Below are 19,631 nucleotides of genomic sequence, written 5' to 3'. Positions count from 1 at the left end.
GAGGGATGGAGGGGTCGGGCTGGGGTCTCTCTCGGGATGGAGGCTGCAGTTCACGGCTCGGGACCCACCCCAGGGGCTTTCCATCGGAGGAAGAGGATGAGGAGGAGGAAGAGGAGGAACATCCCAGTGGTCCAGAGGTATCCGGGACCACCCTGGGATCAGCGGGCATCTCTGTGCCCGGGGCCCCGAGGGTGGCAGCGCTCGCAGGGCAGCAGCGCGGGTGGGGTGCGGGGAGGGGGGGACCCGCGCCGTGCGTGGGCGTGGACGGGGCGGCTGCGGGCGGGTCCGGCGCTGCTGCGTGGGCCGGGTCCGGCGTGACCCACGGCGCACCGGGGGCTGCGGGGCCTCGGCGCTACCCGGGGACGGGGGGGGCCCCGGCGGGACCCGGCCGGAGGTCCCTGCCCGTAGCCGGAGCGGTGCCCGGCGGAGCGCAGAGCGGCGGGGCCGGTGCGGGGCCGGTGCGGGGTGCATGGCGGGGCTGCGGGCGCTCTGGCTGCTGGCGGCGGCTCTGGGGGCGGCGGGGGGACACCCGCAACCCTGCCGCGTCCCGGCCCCCCCCGGGCCCAGCCCCGGCCCCACCGTGCGCCTCGGGGCGCTGCTGCCGCCCGCGCCCGCCCGCGCCCGGCTCCGCTCCGCGCTGGCCCGAGCCGCCGGTACCGGCCCCGGCCCCGGGGAGGTGACGCTGCCCCACAACCTCAGCCTGGAGGTGGTGGGGGGCGGCCCGGCGGCGCGGGACCCCGGCTCGCTGGCGCGGTGGATGTGCGGGGCGCTGGCGGGGCGCGGCGTGGCCGCCGTCCTGGCGCTGCCCCGCTCCCGCCGGGAGCTGCTCCAGCTCGACTTCCTCGCCGCCGCCCTCCAGGTCCCCTTCGTCAGCATCCTGGACACCCGCTGGCCGCTGCCTTTCCGAGCGCAGGTGAGACCCGCAGCGCCGGCACCGCACGCACTCCCGTCCCCGCTCCCGTCCCTGCTCGCCGGCTCCGTCCTTGCTCCTGTCCCGGCTCCGTCCGTGCTCCTGTCCCGATCCCCGTCCCGGATCCATACCGGCTCTATCCCGATCCCCGTCTCGCTCCATACCGGTTCTGTTCCGCGGGTCCTCCTCCCGGCTCGGACCTGCTTCCGATCCCAATCCCGGCTCCGATTCCAGCTCCAATTCGGAATCCCAGCCACTCACTCATCCTTGCTGCATCCCGAGTACCGGGGCTCCATCCCGGCTCTGTTCTCCCTCTGTCTTCTCTTCCACCCCGGCCCCATCCCATCCTCATTCCCACCTCCATCCTGCCTCTATCCCAGCCTCATCCTGTGCCCCATCCTGGCTCTCTGTCTCCCATCTCAGCTCTATTCCAGCCCCCTCTTGGCCCTCATTCCAGCCCTATCCTGGCTCTATCCCAGCTCCCATCTCAGCTCTCTCCTGGCTCCTTGCCCAGCTCTGTCCCAGACCCAATTCCAGCTTTCACTCCAAGGTAAGTTCCCTGGTTCCTCTGGAGCTCTGCAGCCCTCAGCCCTGGTCCCTACTCCATTCTGTCTCTGAAGGGCTCTGGGACGTGTCCTGGCAGTGCATCCCAGACAGGAACTGGGCAGGGGATGGGCAGGGAGTGTGGGATGACCTCAGGGCAGGTGGGTCCATGTCTGGTGCTGCCTCTGGGCTCTTCCCATGGGCAGGGGCACAGCCAGGACCCTCGTGTGTTGGCAGAGCCCCTTCCACTTCCACATGGACCGGCAGAGCTCCCCGGAGACGCTGGTGGATGTGCTGGTGAGCGTCCTGCAGGCCAATGACTGGCACGAGACCAGCCTGGTGCTCTGCCACCCCTGGGACATCGACAGCTTCCTCGACCTCTGGGCCCAGCGTTCCCAGCTCTTCCTCCGCACTGTCCTGGACCTGGGCTACCTGGATGAGCCCAGGGCCGCCCGCTACCTGCAGCAGCACGGGGACCGTGTCAGGAGTCTCTCCAGCCCAGTGCTGCTGCTGGGCTGTGACCTGCACCGTGCTCGACTCATCTTCCAGGCTGCTGAGGAGTTGGGGCTGCCACCACAGGAATTCCACTGGATGCTGGGCTTCCCACTCAGCCCCAGTGAGCTGCAGACCGAGGGGCTGCCCCCGGGGCTGCTGGCCTTTGGGGAGGTGAGCCGGCCACCGCTGGAGCTCTTCGTGCAGGACATGGTGGGACTGGTGTCCCAGGCCATTGCCCAGGCTGCCCACGGCCTCCCTGACCCCGCACAGCTGCAGACCACGGGGAACTGCAATGAGAGGCACCGGGCAGGCAGCGAGACCCCAGGGCTCTTCCTTGCCCGGTAAGGGGGTGCTGGGGGCTCCTCTTTGCCCCATCCTGGCTCTGTGATATCAGGGTGCATGGGAGGGTTCTGCCCCAGACCTGGGATGGGGTAAGGGCAGAGCCAGGGGACCCCTGGGATGTGTGTGGGCAGCCACCACCATGGGGCTCAGCCCCAGGACATGGTTAGCACTGCACAGGGGGGATGTGTCACTTCAGATCTCCTTAACACTGCCCGAGCATGGTCACTCTATAAATATTAATAACTCTTGGCCCTGGCAGCACAGCGAGCTGCAGGGCAGCGCAGCAGGGCCGGATCCTGCTGCTCCTCCTTGACCTTGTCCCTGCCCACGTCGGGCACGTCCTGCTCTCAGCTCCCAGCCTCATTCCTCGGTCCCAGCTGACCCTGAGCACCAGAGCAGTGAAACCCTTTCCTTGGCAGGTTCCTGGCCAACACATCCTTCCACGGCCAGACGGGGCTGGTGCGCGTGGAGAACACGGCGCTGGTGAGGCCAGAGCAGCAGTTCCGCATCTGGAGCCTGTGCAGGGACTCGCAGGGCGTCCCCACCTGGATGACAGCGGGCACCTGGAGCCATGGCAAGCTGGAGCTGGAGGAGGTCGTGTGGCAGAGCCAGAGGCAGCACAAGAGCCCCGGCGAGGCGGCCGAGGGGGCCCGGACACGGCTGAGGGTGGTGACACTGGTGGAGCACCCCTTTGTCTTCACCAGGGAGGTGGATGAGGAAGGGAACTGCCCGGCCGGGCAGCTCTGCCTGGACCCCGGCACAAACGACTCGGCCGTGCTGGACGCCCTCTTTGAGAAGATTGGCAGTGGCAACGGATCAGTGCCACAGGAGTACAAGAAATGCTGCTATGGGTACTGCATCGACCTGCTGGAGAAGCTGGCCGAGGACATGGCCTTTGATTTCGAGCTCTACATCGTGGGAGATGGGAAATACGGAGCCTGGAAGAACGGGCGCTGGACGGGACTGGTGGGGGACCTGCTCAGTGGCACGGCCCACATGGCCGTCACCTCCTTCAGCATCAACTCTGCGCGGAGCAAAGTCATCGACTTCACCAGCCCCTTCTTCTCCACCAGCCTGGGCATCCTGGTGAGGACCAAGGACACGGCGTCGCCCATCGGGGCCTTCATGTGGCCCCTGCACTGGACCATGTGGGTGGGCATCTTCGTGGCGCTGCACATGACCGCGCTCTTCCTCACCCTCTACGAGTGGAAGAGCCCCTATGGAATGACCCCTCACGGGCGCAACCGCATGAAGATCTTCTCCTACTCCTCAGCCCTCAACCTGTGCTATGCCATCCTCTTTGGGCGCACTGTCTCCAGCAAGACGCCCAAGTGCTGCACCGGCCGCTTCCTCATGAACCTCTGGGCCATCTTCTGCCTCCTGGTGCTCTCCAGCTACACGGCCAACCTGGCAGCTGTCATGGTGGGGGACAAGACCTTCGAGGAGCTCTCAGGCATCCACGACCCAAAGGTGAGCGTGTCCTGCTGCTTCAGATGGGCTGGGAGAGGGCTGAAGGCCAGAGAAGGGGCTGAGAGGGGTCCTGTCCTTCTTTTTGCACCTTCCTTCTTCTCTCCAGCCCCAGTCCTGCATCTTGGTCCCTGCTAAGAGTGGGAGGGTCTCACAGAAAACTTTGTGTGTGTATCCCACTGATGTTAAATCCCAGCCTCAGCTCCAGGGCAGGGGGAAGTGGGCTGAGTTCAGGCTGAGGCCGTTCTTGGGGAACCTCCTTCCCAGACACCCCCAAGAGCTGCTGCACCTCTGAGGCTGCCCAGACACCCTGCCTGGGACTCAGGGCTGGGGACACATCCCCAGGGAGTGGGGACGCATTCCTGGGGCCAGGGGTGCTGATGCTCTGGTGCCTCCTTCCAGCTCCATCACCCCTCACAGGGCTTCCGCTTCGGCACGGTGTGGGAGAGCAGCGCTGAGGAGTACATCAAGAAGAGCTTCCCTGAGATGCACGAGTACATGCGGCGCTACAACGTCCCCACCACCCCCGACGGTGTCACCATGCTCAAGTGAGGGGCAGGGAGAGCACGAGGGGTTCCCCCCACCTTTTACCCCTCCCAGGGCATCTTTTGTGCACCTCTGGGAGGGGTGTCAGGCTGGGGGGATGCTGAGCAAGGGGGGAGCAGCCCCTCCCTGAGCATCCCCCCCACGTCCCCACAGGACAGAGCCTGCCAAGCTCAACGCCTTCATCATGGACAAGTCACTGCTGGATTATGAGGTCTCCATCGACTCTGACTGCAAACTGCTCACCGTGGGCAAACCCTTCGCCATTGAAGGTTTGGGGGGCTGTGCTGGGAAGGGGATTCTGCTCTGTGTGTGTGTGATGGGGCTGGGGTCGTGCCCTACCACAACCACCCAGGGTGGGGAGGTGCCCCCTCCGTGGGTGGCACTGGGGGCTGCACCCTCTGTCCCAACACTGCCCCTTTCTCCCCCTCCTCACCGGGGCCAGGCTACGGCATCGGCCTCCCGCAGAACTCCCCGCTGACCTCCAACGTCTCCGAGTTCATCAGCCGCTACAAATCCTCGGGGTTCATCGACCTCCTGCACGACAAGTGGTACAAGATGGTGCCCTGCGGCAAACGCGTCTTCGCCGTCACTGAGGTGCGGCGGTGGTGCCTCGGCCGGGGAGGGGGCTCCGGGCTCTGACCCCCCCCGCAGCCCAGCCCACACCCCCTGCCCCCCGCAGACCCTGCAGATGGGCATCTACCACTTCTCGGGGCTGTTCGTGCTGCTGTGCATCGGGCTGAGCGGCTCCCTCCTCACCTCGCTGGGCGAGCACGTCTTCTACCACCTCGTCCTGCCCCGCATCCGCCGCAAGAAGAAATTCAACTACTGGCTGCACACCAGCCAGGTGGGGCCAGGGGAAGGGGCTTAGTGCCCCAAAGGCTCCTAACCCCATATGGCCGCTCCCTCCTAAACTGCACCACCTTCTCCAGCTATGGACCACCAACCCCTATTTGAGCCCTGAACCAGATCATCACCCTCAGACCATCACCCCCAGACCATCACCCCCACATCATCACCTCCAGACCATCACCCCCACATCATCACCTTCAGACCATCACCCCCAGACCATCATCCCCAGACCATCACCCTCCAGACCATCACCCCCAGATCATCACCCCCAGACCATCACCCCCAGACCATCACCCTCCAGATCATCACCCCCAGACCATCACCCCCAGACCATCACCCTCCAATTAATCCCTGGCCTATTAACCTCCAATCCATCCCCCCAACTCACTCTTGCCATGTTCCCCACAGAAAATCCATCGGGCTCTGAACATGGGCACGGAGGAGCGGAAGAGCCAGCAGCTGAAGTTGGAGCAGAGGTACGGCTGGGACTGGGAGCCTGCCCTGCTCTCCTCCTCCTCCTCCTCCTCTTCCCAGCCAGGCTTCTGTGGGGCTGCGGAGGGAGCCCAGAGCAGCCAGATCCCAACTCGGCCCTCCCCACCCAGGTGCGAGCAGCAGCCGCGGTCGGTGCCGGCGGCAGCGCAGCAGCCCTGGAGCGCCCTGCGGAGGGAGGCGCGGCGGGTGCGCTTCCAGCTGGACAAAGCCCCCCCCGAGCAGGAGGGGTCCCCTCCGTGGCACCCCGGGAACGGGCGGCCGCCGCAGCCCCTGGACAGAGCGGCCGGTGAGAACGAACTCCGCGAGCTGGAGGAGAAGATCCAGGAGATGCGGGAGCAGCTGCGGGCGGCGCTGCTGAGGAAGAGCGAGCTGGTGTCCGTGCTGGGCACCACCAAGGGCGGCCGCGCACTGCCCGCCCCGCTGGCCACCGAGGGACACCGGGAGGAGAGGTGAGATGGGGGCAGGGACCCCCCAAAACATGCCAGGGGCAGGGCAGGGCAGGGCAGCTGCTCCTCCGGCTCACAGCGGGAGTGGAAGGAAAAAAGAGAGGGGGGATGTCCTGGGGTTACCCCAGCTCTGCTGCCTTTGTCTCTTCCCCCCTTTGTCCCTTCTGCTGGCAGTGGGGTTTGAAGGACCGGGAGATTCTTTTTGGGGGGGTTGAGTTGGGGTGAGAGGCTCCCGCAGTGCCTGGACAAAGCTCAGCCCCGCGCCCCCGGCTCTGTTTTTACACCACGTAAATAAAGATGATCAAGGAAGCCCAAGTCTGCTTTTCCTCTCCCCCAAACGCAGCCAGGGCTGGCTGAGAACAACCCATCCCCTTCCCCTCCTTCCTCCGCAGGCCCAGCTCAGCCCCGCCGCAGGACGGCCGCGATTAGGAGGAGGAGGAGGAGGAAGAGGAAGCTCCCCCATGCACGGGGCAGGACAGGCCGAGACCGGAACCTCCCTCTGGAGAGGCAGCTCCAGCTCCAAACCCGGGCTGATCCCAGAGCCACCGCAAAGCAGAACCGGAGCCTTCCTCGGGCGGAGGGTGAGCGATGGAGAGGCCGCACAGGGAGCGGGACAGGCTCGGCTCAGGGCTCTGCCCGCCCCTGAGGATGAGGAACAGCTCCCCATGCCCCCACGGGCGGCTGTGGAAGGAGCCAGCCCTGCAGCCCTGGCACGGAGGCTGCCCCAGCACCACCGAGCATGGCCGGGACAGAGCTGGTGCTCAGCCCTCTGCCCCTGCACAGTGCACGGGGACAGATGGTGACACCCCAGGACTGAGCATTGCACCCCCCTGCCCCCAGGACTCCCACACATCAGCCCAGCACAGCCGTGGGCAGGACATGGGGCAGCGCTGCAGGAGCTGTTAAGAGATAATATTTATTATTATATACAAACACATTTTGTACATTAATTAAATAGAATGAACTCTACTCTTCATTCATCAAATCATTTGGTTTGGTGTCCCCCCTTCCCCTCCCACCCACTCCTCTGAAAAGCCCGTGGTCATTGCTGGCACTCCAGAGGCTGGGAGCCAGTTGGCCACAAGGTTCCTTCTCAGGAGTGAGGGCAGCAGCAAGATTTGACCTGCTGGTCACAGCAGGGTCCCCCCTGCCCTGGAACAGCACCATGGCTGCTCCAGGTAAAAAGGAAAAAAAAACAAAAAGGGGGTACCCAGGTGGGAAAGGCAGAGGGGTGAGGAGGGGCTCTGAGCCCCCCCGTGTTGATAAGGTAACACTGAAACGCACGGAGCCCCCCGAGGGCCAGGGACTCCAGACACTGCTCAGCCATAGGGGAAAAACACTGAACTCAGGGACATCTGTGCAGGGACCCAGCTGTCCCCAAGAGAGCCAAGTGCCCACAGGTCACCTCCTGTCCCTGCCCTGTCCCACCATGGTTCTCCCAGAGCTTCATCCTGCCTCGCTCTGCTCCACCTCCCTGCACAAACCCTCCCTGGCACGGATCTGGCCCCTCTGCAGGGTCCACAGGCAGCCCCCCAGCTCAGCCCCCTGGGACAGGGCAGGCTCTGCCAGCCTCACCTCCACTGCCAGGGAAACGTGGGAAAACCAGCTGAAATGTCTTGGCTTTAGTGTTTTGGTTCTTTGCTAAATCAGCTCATGCAACAATCCAGGCATGAGGAGCCGCTCTCTCCTCTGGGATGGGGCTGATCCTAAACACAGACGTGTCCCCCAGGAGGGACAAGGCACTGGAAAGCAGCTGCTTCACCCAGGGCAGAGCTGTGCAGGACAGAGCTGCTGCCCTCACCCCACTGCAACACAGCTCCCTCCAAGCATCACTCGTGGCTCCTGGGATGGCAGCTCCCACCTGCACACAGCACCTTCCACCTCCCAACCCACCCACCAAGGGAACTTTAAGGACAGAAAAAAAGGGGCTGAACTGCAGCTTTCTGCTTTGGTTGTGCCCTAGCCTGGGCAGACTTTGTGCCTGGGGAAGGGAAGAGCTCCTCCTCCCCTCAGGAGCAGGAAAGGTGACCAGGAATCACCTCTGTGGCTCTCCCACAGGGGCTGGACACTGCCTGTTCCACCCACTCCTACTCTAACCACAAAGCTGCCACACCTGTGGCCTGTCCCAGGTCAGCTCCCACCTGGGATCAGCACCTGGACTGCAAACACAGCTGCAGGGGCAAAGCCAGGGATCAGGGGTCAAGGAAAAGCCAGGGCACGAGCAGGGCAGGGTGGGAACAGGTAGCTGGCTCACCTGTGGCCTCAGAGGAGCCAGGGGACCAAAACCCCCCATCCTTCCCACAGCCCCCCCAGTGCCTTCCCTAGGGGAGGGAGGTCACAGCAGCCCTGCTCTGTCCCAGCTGCTCCGGCTCTGCTCAGAGGGATCCATGGGTTAAGGATGATGGTGAAGTGAGAAATAGTAACAAACAAAATCCAAATGTCTTCCTGGCAGTCCAGAGTGACAGCAACGGGGCTCAGGACAGGTTCCTGGAGCTTGGCTCTGAGCTGGGCGTTCTCTCTGCTGGTGCTGGGCAGGGGCTGCTCTCCCCCCGGTCCTCCAAACCTCTGTCCTGGTCACTGTCCCCCCCCGAGGCTGGCAGGGGCTCTGCCACGCCGCTGCTGCCCGTGCAGTTTTTACCACCGGCTTTTGCTCGGCTGTTTGAGCCCTCCAGAGCCTCAGTCTGCTTGGGAAGGGAGGAGCTGGGGACCACCCCCTCCTGCAGCGGGGCAAGAGGGGCAGCCCCAGCAGCGGGGGAAGCATCTGCTGCAGCCACCACGGACGTTGAGGTGACCTCGATGGTGATGGAGCCCACGGCCGTCTCCGGGTGCTCGCTGCTGACCCTGATGCGAGCGACCAACCCCGAGGCCGCGGCCGCCTCCTGAGGGGTCCCGTTGGCCACGGCCTCGTGCACCACGGTGGGCTCCAGCAGGGTGCTGCTCAGGTCAGACAGGAACGAGGCCTCTGTGACGATGGCGGCCGTCTCTGCCACCCAGTTGAGGTCGCTGCCCACGGAGGCGGCGGCGGCGGCGATGACGCTGGAGGCCTCGCCGGGGCTCAGGGCGGCCGGAGCGCCGCCCTCCCCGAGGGGCCCGGGGGCCAGCGGGGCTCGGCGGGGCCCGGCCTCCACCGGGGCGGCCGTGGTGTTGTTGTTGAGGTTGTCCTGCAGCGTGGTCTGGGTGCCCTGCCCGACCTGCTGGTTCTGCAGCAGCATCTCCTGGATGCGGATCTGCTGCAGGATGGCTGGCAGCTCGTAGTGGTGGAAGAAGTAAATCATCGAGTGCTGGCGGAGGAAAGGGAAAGGTGTCACAGGCCACCACATCCCAAGTAAACCAAACTTCTCCTGAAGAATCCTGCTGCTCTGACACCAGCAAGTTTGCAAAGATTTATCCCTTCCACTATAATACTGCAAGCTGCTTTATAGTTTCTCTCTGAAGACAGGCACAGAGTACAACCCCTCTCCACTTTCAAAGGCTGGGAAAAGAAGGATGACAGCATTCCTCTGGCCCATCCTCTATTCCCTGTCCCCACCCTGCAGCAGGTCAACAACCAAATTCACCCAACAGGTATGCTTGATCCAGGATATCAGTCATAAGCTTGGAGCTGATCCCACCAGCACTCCTCACTGCACAGGCCTGAAGAGTTCCTCTGCAAGGCAGACCCTCCCCAGCATTTATTCCAGAAGGACAGAAATCCTTCCCAACAGCCCTGTGGCATCAGGTTATTGTCAGTCCCATGGCTGGACTGGAAGCACCAATCCAAACATCCACAGCCTCATTCTGCTGCTCCATTTCCACACCAGGCTCAATTCCATCTCTTAGAGAAATGAGGATCCCTTCTTCCAACCCAGCTGGAGAGGAAGTGTGACAAAGCCCCCCAAGGTGCAGCAGGGACTCACCTGGATGAAGAGCCAGGAGGTGACAAGAGCCAGGCTGCTGTACTGCCCGTTGAAGCGGTAGTGGTAGGCGTAGAAGGCAAAGTGGTACAAGTAGAAGAATCTGGACAAGAAAGCAAGAAAAATCAGGAAAATATGAGCTCCCTTCTCTCCCAACACCAGCCTGAGCTGGGGCACTTCAGAGGGAGTGACAGAGACTCATTAAACAGATAATTAGAGTATGAATAGGACAAAACAAGAGGCTGGGGAAGATTAAGGTGATTCCAAGACCCAGGCCCAAATCCAAATTGGAAAAATTTCACTTTGGACCCTGTGACGTGTGGGGCAGCTCTCGAGCAGCCACACAAATAACACCCTTAGGAGAGGAGGCTGTTGTGCCTGGGGTGCTGGGAAGGATCAGAGCAGCTGGGGGAGGACAGGCAGAGGGAATGTGGCCACAGGCAGCTCTCACCTGAGCCAGTGCCTCTTGCTGGTGTTGGTGTGGCAGCAGATGGCGTCGTACTGGTCTGCCAGCCACACGATGAGGATGATGTAGAAAGCAGTTGTGGTGTCATTGAAGAACTCAGACATTATGGCCTCCATACCTGGGGACAGAGGGGACATCAGCTACAGCCAAGGATGCTCTGCCTGCCACATCCCACAGATCAGCTGCATCTCGCAGCGCAGATTTTGGGAGGTTTTGCTGCTTTTTAAATTAAAATTGTACAAATGCAACGTGGCCACACAGTTCAAGTCTGCAACGAGCTCCAGGGACGGACAAAGCTTTGGATTCTGGGATTTCCCAACAAACTGCTGCTTTTCCAGGAGACCCAGAAGGACAATGGAGCTGACTGTGCCATCAAATTCCAGAGCCTTCTGCCTTGTGATGAGCAGCCACAGTAACCACCTGCTGTGGCCAGCTGGGAACAGGGAATTAGACTTCCCACAGATCCCAGAGGGACGTGCTGCAGACACAAGCAGTGAAGCAAGTCCTTACCGACCAGAGCCAGGATGACAGTGAGGAGTGGAGCAGCAGGGAATGCAATGGTCATGTTCATCTCCAGCATCTGCAACAGGTCAACTGCAAGAGGAAAAACAGGCTGAGGCACAGAGAGGATGGAGGGCCACAGAACCCTCCACCCCACAGTGCTGTCTGCTCAGTGCAGCCACATCCTCTGTCCCCAGCCAATGCTTCTCAGGACAGAGAATAAGCTCTGGGAAGTGCAGTGGGAGCAGGAGGATGTACTCTCCGTGCAGCTACAGGTAGGACCCTTCTAAACTGGATCTAATGATCCTCAAGGTCCTTCCAACCCAAACCTGCTGTGACTCTACAACACCCCGTGCTGCAGCAGGCACAGTACCCAGCACAACCCCAAGCCCTCGGCCAGTCCTTACCAATGAAGACAAAGATCTGATGGTGTGAGTAGCGCAGCAGCATCGAGACAGAGAGAGTCTGGAAGAGGAGAGAGAAGGGGAGGCAGATTAGAGCCCCACGGGTGCGGGAGTCGCTCGGAATCGCAGTGCGGCACAGACCCAGGCGAGTCTGGGCTTGCACATCCCACGTTCATTAGCTGGAGCTGTGCAGAGCCATTTCCCAAAGAGTAATTAGAGCTTCACAAACAGCAATTAATCTCTGTGCTGCTGCAGGGGAACAGACAGTAAGGGATTTGTTTGTAAAGGGACCAAGCCTGAATGTTTGCACTGGGGCCACACCAACCCACAGAGCTGGGAGCAGGGATTTTCCCGTGCTCCATCCCGCTCCTCCCTGCACTCAGTTCCTCCTCAGTGCCCGCAGTGTGATTGTGCACAGACCTGCCCCATGGGTGGGACAGCCACACACAAAGAGACAGTCACCCACAGCCACCCAAGACAGCAAACACCAGGTAGTTATGGCTTGGGATCTTGTCTGATGTGTATCTGAAAACATCTTGTCTCACACATCATCATTTGGTTTATCTTGATCCCTCCTGGCAAATCAGTCTGGGCTGTTCTTAAAAGTCTCAGAGGACAAATGTCTGCACCCTGTACTGACAGCTGGAGTGTTTTAAGGACACTAAGAAATTAACAGCAGCTCCCTTTTGACAACAAAAACAACACTGCATTTTAGGTCAGCCCTACTGTTCATTCCACTGGTGGACTTCAGGAACTTTAAAAAAAACCCCAAACAAACAGAAACATGCCCAAGAGTAAGGCCTCATCCTCCACCAACTACACTTTAAAAGCAGATGAGAGCTCTGCTGTATCACCAGGCACTCACTGCCCAGCACCAGGCACTGCCCAGCTCACAGTGACTTACGAAGATGACCATGATGACGAAGGCTGCCAGGTAGGATGTCCTGGCCATCCACATGCTGACAAAGCGATAATGCTCCCCAGACACCACGTTGCGAAGGAAACCTGGAGAAAAAGCACAAACACAAGCTCAGTGTGATTAAACCACAGACTAAGAACCAAGCTCCAGTGCCTGCTGAAGAAACAGGATTTGGAGCAAATCCTCAGGGCAGCACTCATTGTCATGCAGGGCGGTGAGGTGGGAGGAAATCACGTTTCCAGACACCTCTCCCCTCCTGCCTCTCTCGTTTTGTCCTTGACAATAACACAGGGAGCTGCTCCCTGCATTACAGATTAATCAATAGTCAGAAGATGATAGTCAGGCACCCACAGAACAAACACCCACTGCTCCAAGCAGCCTCTGCTGAGACTCCTCCAGGCCTTACCTTTGTTTTCCTCATTTTCAGCTAAAGCTTTGACACTGGACATCAGGATATCATCGTAGCCCAGGAACTCATCCAGCAGCAGGCGGCTGAACCTGTCCCCAAAGCACTGATCCCTCGTAGGATCTAGAGAGAACCCAAAAAACCTTTCACACTGTTCACACCTGGAGCCACAAAGGCACAAGGTGAGGGATACTTGTGCCACCAGAGCTGTGTCTGTATGTGGACTTGGGGCAGTAAAACCAAACCTGGGAGGACTGGGAGGGAAAATCTCACCCCTCCTGACAGATCCAGCCACACTGAAGTGCAAATGGCAGTCGGGCCTTAAGGATTGTCAGGGATGTCACACTCTGTGCTGGCACAGACACAAAGGGAATTTGCCCTCTAGGCTTGGCCTGTCTCTGGGGCTCACCCTGACTGCTCATTACTGCACAGGAAAGCTGCTTAACCCCCATCCAGCTCTGCTTCAGCTTGAGTGGGAGGAAGTGATGAGCTCCTCTCAGGTTGCTGCACTAACAGATACAGAGGTTCACAGGCACGAGAAGGTCTGAGGCCATGTTCCTGGCTTGGACAGGTTTTAACAGAGCAAATGCCAGGAGAGGAGAACACTGTTTGGGGAAATGACCTGCTGGTGCCCACAGGGGCACAGCAGTACACACAGTGTGACAGATCTATGAGCACTGTCCCCTGCTCCTGCACAGCTGCTCTGGCCACCAGGCTCTAACTGCTGCTCAGAGCTTCAGTGCCTTCTGCCAGGGAGAGAGCTCTTCCCTGCTCCATGTGGGAAAACTGTGCTGGGCATGACATCAGGGCTCACTGAACCAGGCTCCACCATTTCAGAAAGCTCCTCTGAAAAGCTGTGACCTACTAAAGGCAGACAGGCTGCACAATGCAGCTCTCCTGCGTGGGAAGTGAGCACCATCAGCTTCAGGAAGAGTTCCCAGAGATGGTGTGGAGGTCTCTGCACTGCAGGTACCCACCCCTGAGCCTCTGCCCTGCCCAGGCTGCCTCCCACTCACCCAGGGTCACCACCATGACGGGGATGCTGAGGCGCTGCCGGGTGCTCTGGGACAGGCGCAGGAAGCCGTATTCCAGAGAATATTCCACAATGTACTCCTCCTGTGGCCACACTGGGAGAGAGACACAGGGACATAGATCAATACCCACATCTGCAAACAGCCAGCATGAAAAAAAACCCTCCCTCCCATCAGGTTCTTGAAAAGGGAATTGGGGTTCTAAGGTGCAGGAAGCTGTATTCCAAAGAGTATTCCACAATGTACTCCTCCTGTGGCCACACTGGGAGAGAGACACAGGGAGACAGACTCAACACCCACATCTGCAAACAGCCAGCACGAAAAAAAACCCTCCCTCCCATCAGGTTCTTGAAAAGGGAATTGGGGTTGCAAGGTGCAGGAAGCCGTATTCCAGAGAATATTCCACAATGTACTCCTCCTGTGGCCACACTGGGAGAGAGACACAGGGAGACAGACTCAATAGCCACATCTGCAAACAGCCAGCACAAAAAAAAAAAAAACAACCCTCCCTCCCTCCCTCCCATCATGTTCTTGAAAAGGGAATTGGGGTTCTAAGGTGCAGGAAGCCATATTCCAGAGAATATTCCACAATGTACTCCTCCTGTGGCCACACTGGGAGAGAGACACAGGGAGACAGACTCAACACCCATATCTGCAAACAGCCAGCACAAAAAAAAACCCCTCCCTCCCATCAAGTTCTTGAAAAGGGAATTGGGGTTCTAAGGTGCAGGAAGCCATATTCCAAAGAGTATTCCACAATGTACTCCTCCTGTGGCCACACTGGGAGACTCAACACAATCTGCAAACAGCCAGCACAAAAACAGCCCCTCTGGGCTCCCTCCCTCCCATCATGTTCTTGAAAAGGGAACTGGTTGTAAATGTGGGCTCCAGGCTTCCCTCAACCAATTAAACATAAATCAATACAAACTCTTTGGGATTACAGCCCTTGACATTAGTCCTTAATGTGGGATTTCTGGGAAAGCTTCAGGGCAGCAGTTCCAAGTTCTGCCCAAACCCTGCCCACACCTTTGCCTGGCAAGCCCAGAGCCACCGGTTCTTGCTTTGCTCAATTTCTGCTTCCCATGTTGTTTGGGAAGCAGCAGGAAAATCCACTTTACACCTGCTGAACACCAAGTAAATGCTCCAGAGGCGAGAGCCCAGCACTTCCCAGGGGACTGAGGTCACTGCTGCAATTACATGTCAGAAATGAAGGCAGCAGCAATTTCAGGCCCCACCAGTTTTTGGGAAAGCTGTAGTTTTCCTGCTTTGGTTTTTGGTTTTTTTTGGTTTTGTTTTTTTTTTTAAGAAAGCTTCCAAAGAGATGCTTTTTTGCTACATCATCTCTGAAAGGACAAAACCTCCTGCTAAGCCAGAGCCAAGCAATTTAATCCCTGCTCTTTCAGACTGCCAGGGTGTATCTCCAGGAGGGGGGAGGCAGCTGTCAGGCAGCTCCCAGCACCACCCACGGTGACAGTTAAAGGGACACAAGAACTGAACAGCCACACACCTGACCCAGCACTGACAGAGAGCTCCTGATCCCCTTGTTGGGCAGCAAACACAAGCTGGGCTGTTGGGTTTGTCTTTTGTTTCCATTATAAACAGTTTTAAGCTCAAAAGGAAATCAAGGGTTTAAATATCAACAAACAATTACTTCCTTTGTATAATAAAATATTTTTTTCATGGTAAAATATTCTGACTAAACATAAAATCTGGTGCGCTGAGAAAACAGAAAACCTGGAAAAAATAATAAAATCGGGTATTTGGGAATGAATTAAAGATGTGAATTTTGTAACTAATCTGGGAAACAGCCTGTTCTCTTCCTCTCCTTTTCTGGATTGTTTCCAACCAAGCATTCAGCAAAACAAGGGATTTCCCACCAGTGCCCCAGCCCAGCACAACCTGGGCACCAGCAACAAAGGTCCAGCACCAAAAACATTCACTGCTCTCTGGTCTTAATGACCTTTAATTCAGGGCTAATGAGCTCTGGATGAGCATCAAGACAGTGTCCAGTCTCATCCTCCTCCACAGCCACAATCCCAGTGTGTCTGCAGAACAAACAATTCCAGCATTCACAGGGACAACAGCGGGGTGAAAGAGGCCAACTTCTGGCAAATTTTGTGGAAAAAGCCAAAGAATCCAAGTCCACATCTCTATTTTAAGATAAATATTCCTTACTACATTTCCTACCTTAACCACTAGAAACAGAAGTTTTTCCACACTGGAATTCCATTTTAAATAATACAAAGCTACTAAATCTGCCTCTGGAATTTACAAGTGCTGAGCAGCTTAGGTCAGGCAGGAAAAGGGTGGGATAAGGCCAGGGAACATCCGAGTGGAACAGCAGTGCTGTATTGCAATCCACCAAAACCCGCTGGGTGGCTTTTGGGATTAATTAATTGTAGCAAATTGGCTGCTCCAAGTGCTGGTGTTGGCTCAGCACCCAGAACACAGCCCAAACCCTGCTCATGTCACTGTCAGGAGATCCCTGTGGATTGCAGGGGACAGTGAATGGATCAGAACAGGGGGTTCAGGCTCATCTGAGATACCACAGGAACCTGCCAGGCCAGGAGCTTTGTTCACCTGTGGTTGATCTGAAACCTCTTGGCCTGGCAAATTTTCTAACCCAGCCTCCCCCCAGCCCCAGGGCAGAGCTTGCTGTGGGTCTGCTGTTAGTACTGACAGCATTATCCCCAGGAAGACATTGAAGGTCACCGTGCAGGTGCCCCAAGGAGCCAGGATGGGACGTGTGGGGAGGAGGATGATGATGGGAGGAAGGAGGAGCACAGGTAGCAGTGAAGGTGTGATTACCTGCTCGGGCTAGCATCTCAAACTCGGACACAGTCTCCCGCAGAGGCTGCATACCTTTAGTGGCTGCGTCACTAAACGAGAACTCCTGGCTGTCGTTGTGGGGCAGCTCAGTGCTGCTCACCCGGGATGGCTTGAGGAACACCTTGGGCTCGATATCCAGCTCAAACTGTTGGAAAACCAGAGTAGGGAAAGCCACATCAGCAGCCTTCTTATTGTACCTCTCACCTGCCACGCTCTCTCTATCCACACCAAGGCCTAACCCCCACAAAGGACGTTTTCTCTGGTTTTCCTTTCTGTGTCAAACCATCAGAGGCCAATGTGGGGATTCAGGAGCAGCCAAGGAACAGGCTTTGTTTCTAGGAGATCAAGGAATCACACAGAGACTTCACTCCCAACCACGACTTCCCCCCAGCGTACACATCCTTACCTTGATGGAGCTGTTTTCAAACATATCCACAGTCATTTCTTCCTCTTCCTCCTCCTCTTCCTCGGTCGTGGACTCAACCACCATTCCTGGGAACTTCTCCACGCCGCAGAACTGCAGGAAGATGGGGGCCCGGCTGGAGTTGCGCTGGATCTCCACCCTCAGGATGCCATCGCGGGGCCACTTGTCCCGCACGTGCTCCAGGCAGTTGATGGGAGAGCGGGAGAAGGCGATGTGGATGTAGGCCAGGATGAAGAGCACAAAGAGAGCCTAAAGGGCAGGAGACAAGGCAGACACTGTCAGACCCCCCCCCCAGTTATCACCAGCTCTTCTCTGCCTGTGAAACACCAGAATAATCTGGGCGAGCGGACGAGAGCTTTGATGCTTCTCTGCAGCAACAGGGCAGCAGCCAGACCTTGGCATTCCAGCAAGACACCAGGAACCAACTGCTCCTGCTCGTGAGAGCTGACAGTGACAGTCTTCTGAAAGCTCAGGTTCTGCATCCAACAGCGTCCCCAAAACCCACCACACACAGCACCAGTGTGGGATGAGGCACGCTGAAGGAAATAGAAACACATCCCTGCCTTCCAACCCTTCCCTCCTCAGCACAAAGAGTTTCCTGCTGAAACCTAGAGAAGCCTGCCCAGCTTTTTAAAGGCAGAATAAAGAAAACTCCAAGCAAACCAACCCACCCCTGGGCAGGATGACCCAAACCCAGATCTGTTGTCCCAAAGAACAGGAGGCTGAGCCGGCCCCCGAGGCCATGCACAGAGCACCACAGCTCCCTGTCCTGCCTCCATCCCAGGAACAGCCATAAACCACAGCAAAGCAGGGTGGAATAAAAAAACTCATTCCCTGGAGTGAACAGAGACGTCCAAAGTTCAGAGCTCTGAGCACAGCTGGCACAGCGAGCGGCACTGCTGAGCTCAGAGCGCCCTTCCCAACCACCCTGCTCTGCTCTGTCCTCATCAGCCCCACTGTCCTGACCTATTTGTGATGAACAAACAGCCTGGTAAACACCAGTCTGCAGAGGAGCTGCACAGGGACATGTGAGGGAAGCTAAAGCAGAGCCACCTCCCTGGTTGCAGGAGCCACAGAAGAGCCAGGGGTAATTCCAGGGCTCGGGATGGGAATGTGGGTACCCACTTCCCTCCTGCCAGCAGCTGGAGGAGAGCTGGGAGCAGGCTGCTGACCCCTGGCCCTGCAGGCTGCTCTCCACAGAGCCCTGAGGAAGTTCTTCCTTCTCTGGGAGGAGCTGGGATCAGAGGGAGAAGCACAACAAACTGCTCCCAGCCACTCTGCCTGACCACTGCACCGTTAGAACTATCCCTGTCCCAGCCGGTTTGCCGGGATGCAGATGGACAACTGGGAGAGGGAACAGGGATGTGGAAAACCCAAACGTCTCCTGAAAGGGTAGAAAACCTATCTGTGCAGCATGAGAGAAGCTGTGTTGAATGTTTTCTTGCTGAAACCTAGAGGAGTGTGCTGCTGTTGCCTGGCAAGCTGCTCTCCCCTTCTCCTTTCTCTAATTTCCCACCCTGGAAGCCGTGGAGCAGGAAGACAAGACTCCATCAAAAACTCCAACAATCCAGTAGGTCATGTGGGAAATGTATCCAAAAAGTGCCATTGCTAGGAAACAGAAAATGAAATCAGCCTGGCTGCCCAGCAAGCTGGCTCAGCAATTTCTTCTCAATTTACAGATCTGGAAGAGCTCCAGAGTGAGGGAACACCGGGACCACCACGGAGACCAATGTTTCCCTAACAGGAGGGGCCCGCGGGAGCTCCAGGGACGGCTCGGTGTGCGTGGGCCAAACGCAGCCTGCTACCTCCGGTAGAGGTAAAACTTTTGGTGTTTCTAATGAAACTCCTGCCCTCAGCCCGGCCGCGGGCTGGGAGGAGCTGCCCCTCACCTTGAGAAGAACGAAGAACTCGAAGACGCGGCGGAAGGAGGGAGGGAAGAGGCGCGCGTAGGTCACTGCCATCTTGAAGAACAGCGCGTGGAAGAGGCGGTCCCGCACGTTGATCAGGGGGTTCTGGTTGAGGTTGGGGTTGCGGACGCCGCGGTTGTTGCCGCCGGCGGCCCCGGCGTTGTTGGCCGGGTGGTGGTTGTTGGCGTTCGGCTGGTTCTCGGACATCCTGACGGCGGGGCCGCTGAGGGCTGGGCCCGAAAATGCTGCTGCTCCTCCGCGGGCCGGGCTGGGGCCGGGCGGGCGCGGCACCGGCGCTGCCTCCGTCCCCCTCCCCGGCCCCTGCCCGGCGCAGACGCCTCGGGGTGGCGGCGGGTCAGGCCCGACGGGTCAGGCCTGGGCGCTCAGTAGTGCCCGGTAGCTGCGCGGCCGGGGCAGACGCATCAGGGACGTGGCTGCCGGGATGTCCCCGCGGCCATGGGGGTCTCTCGGCGGGGCGGGGAGGCGCGGCGTGGCCCGGGAGCGGCTCGCGGCTCAGCTGTCCCGGCGCGGTCCCGTCCCGTCCCTTAGCGCTCCGCCGCCATTTTCCTCCGCCGGCCACGGCGGCTCGTGCGCGTGCGCGCGCACGCGCGCCCAGGGCACGACGGGACGGTGGAGGACACGCTCTGTGCCTGGCCCCGCCTCCATGCAAATGAGGGGCTCTCCCACGATGCACCGCGCGCGGGCGTCACTCGGTGCGGCCGTTTGGCCTCGAAAATGGAAAGAATTTCACCAAAAGGGAA

The 19,631-nt window shown here is 58.8% G+C and overlaps 2 protein-coding genes across 4 annotated transcripts; one reads left to right on the top strand and one right to left on the bottom strand.

The window, feature by feature from the left end:
• The first annotated feature begins 41 nt into the window (after nt 1-41).
• On the top strand, nt 42-7,033 carry GRIN3B (glutamate ionotropic receptor NMDA type subunit 3B). 2 transcript variants are annotated; one of them, XM_077191328.1, is made up of 11 exons: nt 42-137; nt 860-913; nt 1,691-2,289; nt 2,710-3,760; nt 4,160-4,305; nt 4,457-4,572; nt 4,746-4,897; nt 4,983-5,147; nt 5,561-5,628; nt 5,755-6,093; nt 6,483-7,033. In XM_077191328.1, exons 3-11 carry the CDS (start codon nt 1,709-1,711, stop codon nt 6,517-6,519), a joined length of 2,655 nt encoding a protein of 884 aa, XP_077047443.1. In that variant the 5' UTR covers nt 42-137; nt 860-913; nt 1,691-1,708; the 3' UTR covers nt 6,520-7,033. The 2 variants fall into 2 exon arrangements, with proteins under 2 accessions (XP_077047443.1, XP_054506146.2); XM_054650171.2 differs by lacking the exon at nt 42-137 and having other exon boundaries at nt 470-913.
• TMEM259 (transmembrane protein 259) lies at nt 6,991-19,489 on the bottom strand. Of its 2 annotated transcripts, none has more exons than XM_077191329.1 (11): nt 18,853-19,489; nt 16,946-17,212; nt 16,519-16,684; nt 13,696-13,806; nt 12,680-12,802; nt 12,259-12,359; nt 11,358-11,415; nt 10,960-11,043; nt 10,435-10,567; nt 9,987-10,086; nt 6,991-9,371 (listed from the first exon to the last, which is right to left on the bottom strand). In XM_077191329.1, exons 1-11 carry the CDS (start codon nt 19,075-19,077, stop codon nt 8,565-8,567), a joined length of 2,175 nt encoding a protein of 724 aa, XP_077047444.1. In that variant the 5' UTR covers nt 19,078-19,489; the 3' UTR covers nt 6,991-8,564. The 2 variants fall into 2 exon arrangements, with proteins under 2 accessions (XP_077047444.1, XP_054506148.2); XM_054650173.2 differs by having other exon boundaries at nt 16,573-16,684; nt 18,853-19,488.
• Between the last annotated feature and the right edge of the window lie 142 nt (nt 19,490-19,631).

Source organism: Agelaius phoeniceus, chromosome 29 (assembly GCF_051311805.1).
Source record: "Agelaius phoeniceus isolate bAgePho1 chromosome 29, bAgePho1.hap1, whole genome shotgun sequence".
Lineage (NCBI taxonomy): Eukaryota > Metazoa > Chordata > Aves > Passeriformes > Icteridae > Agelaius > Agelaius phoeniceus.
Note: the sequence above shows the minus strand (reverse complement) of the source record. Positions and strands in the feature narration are given on the sequence as shown.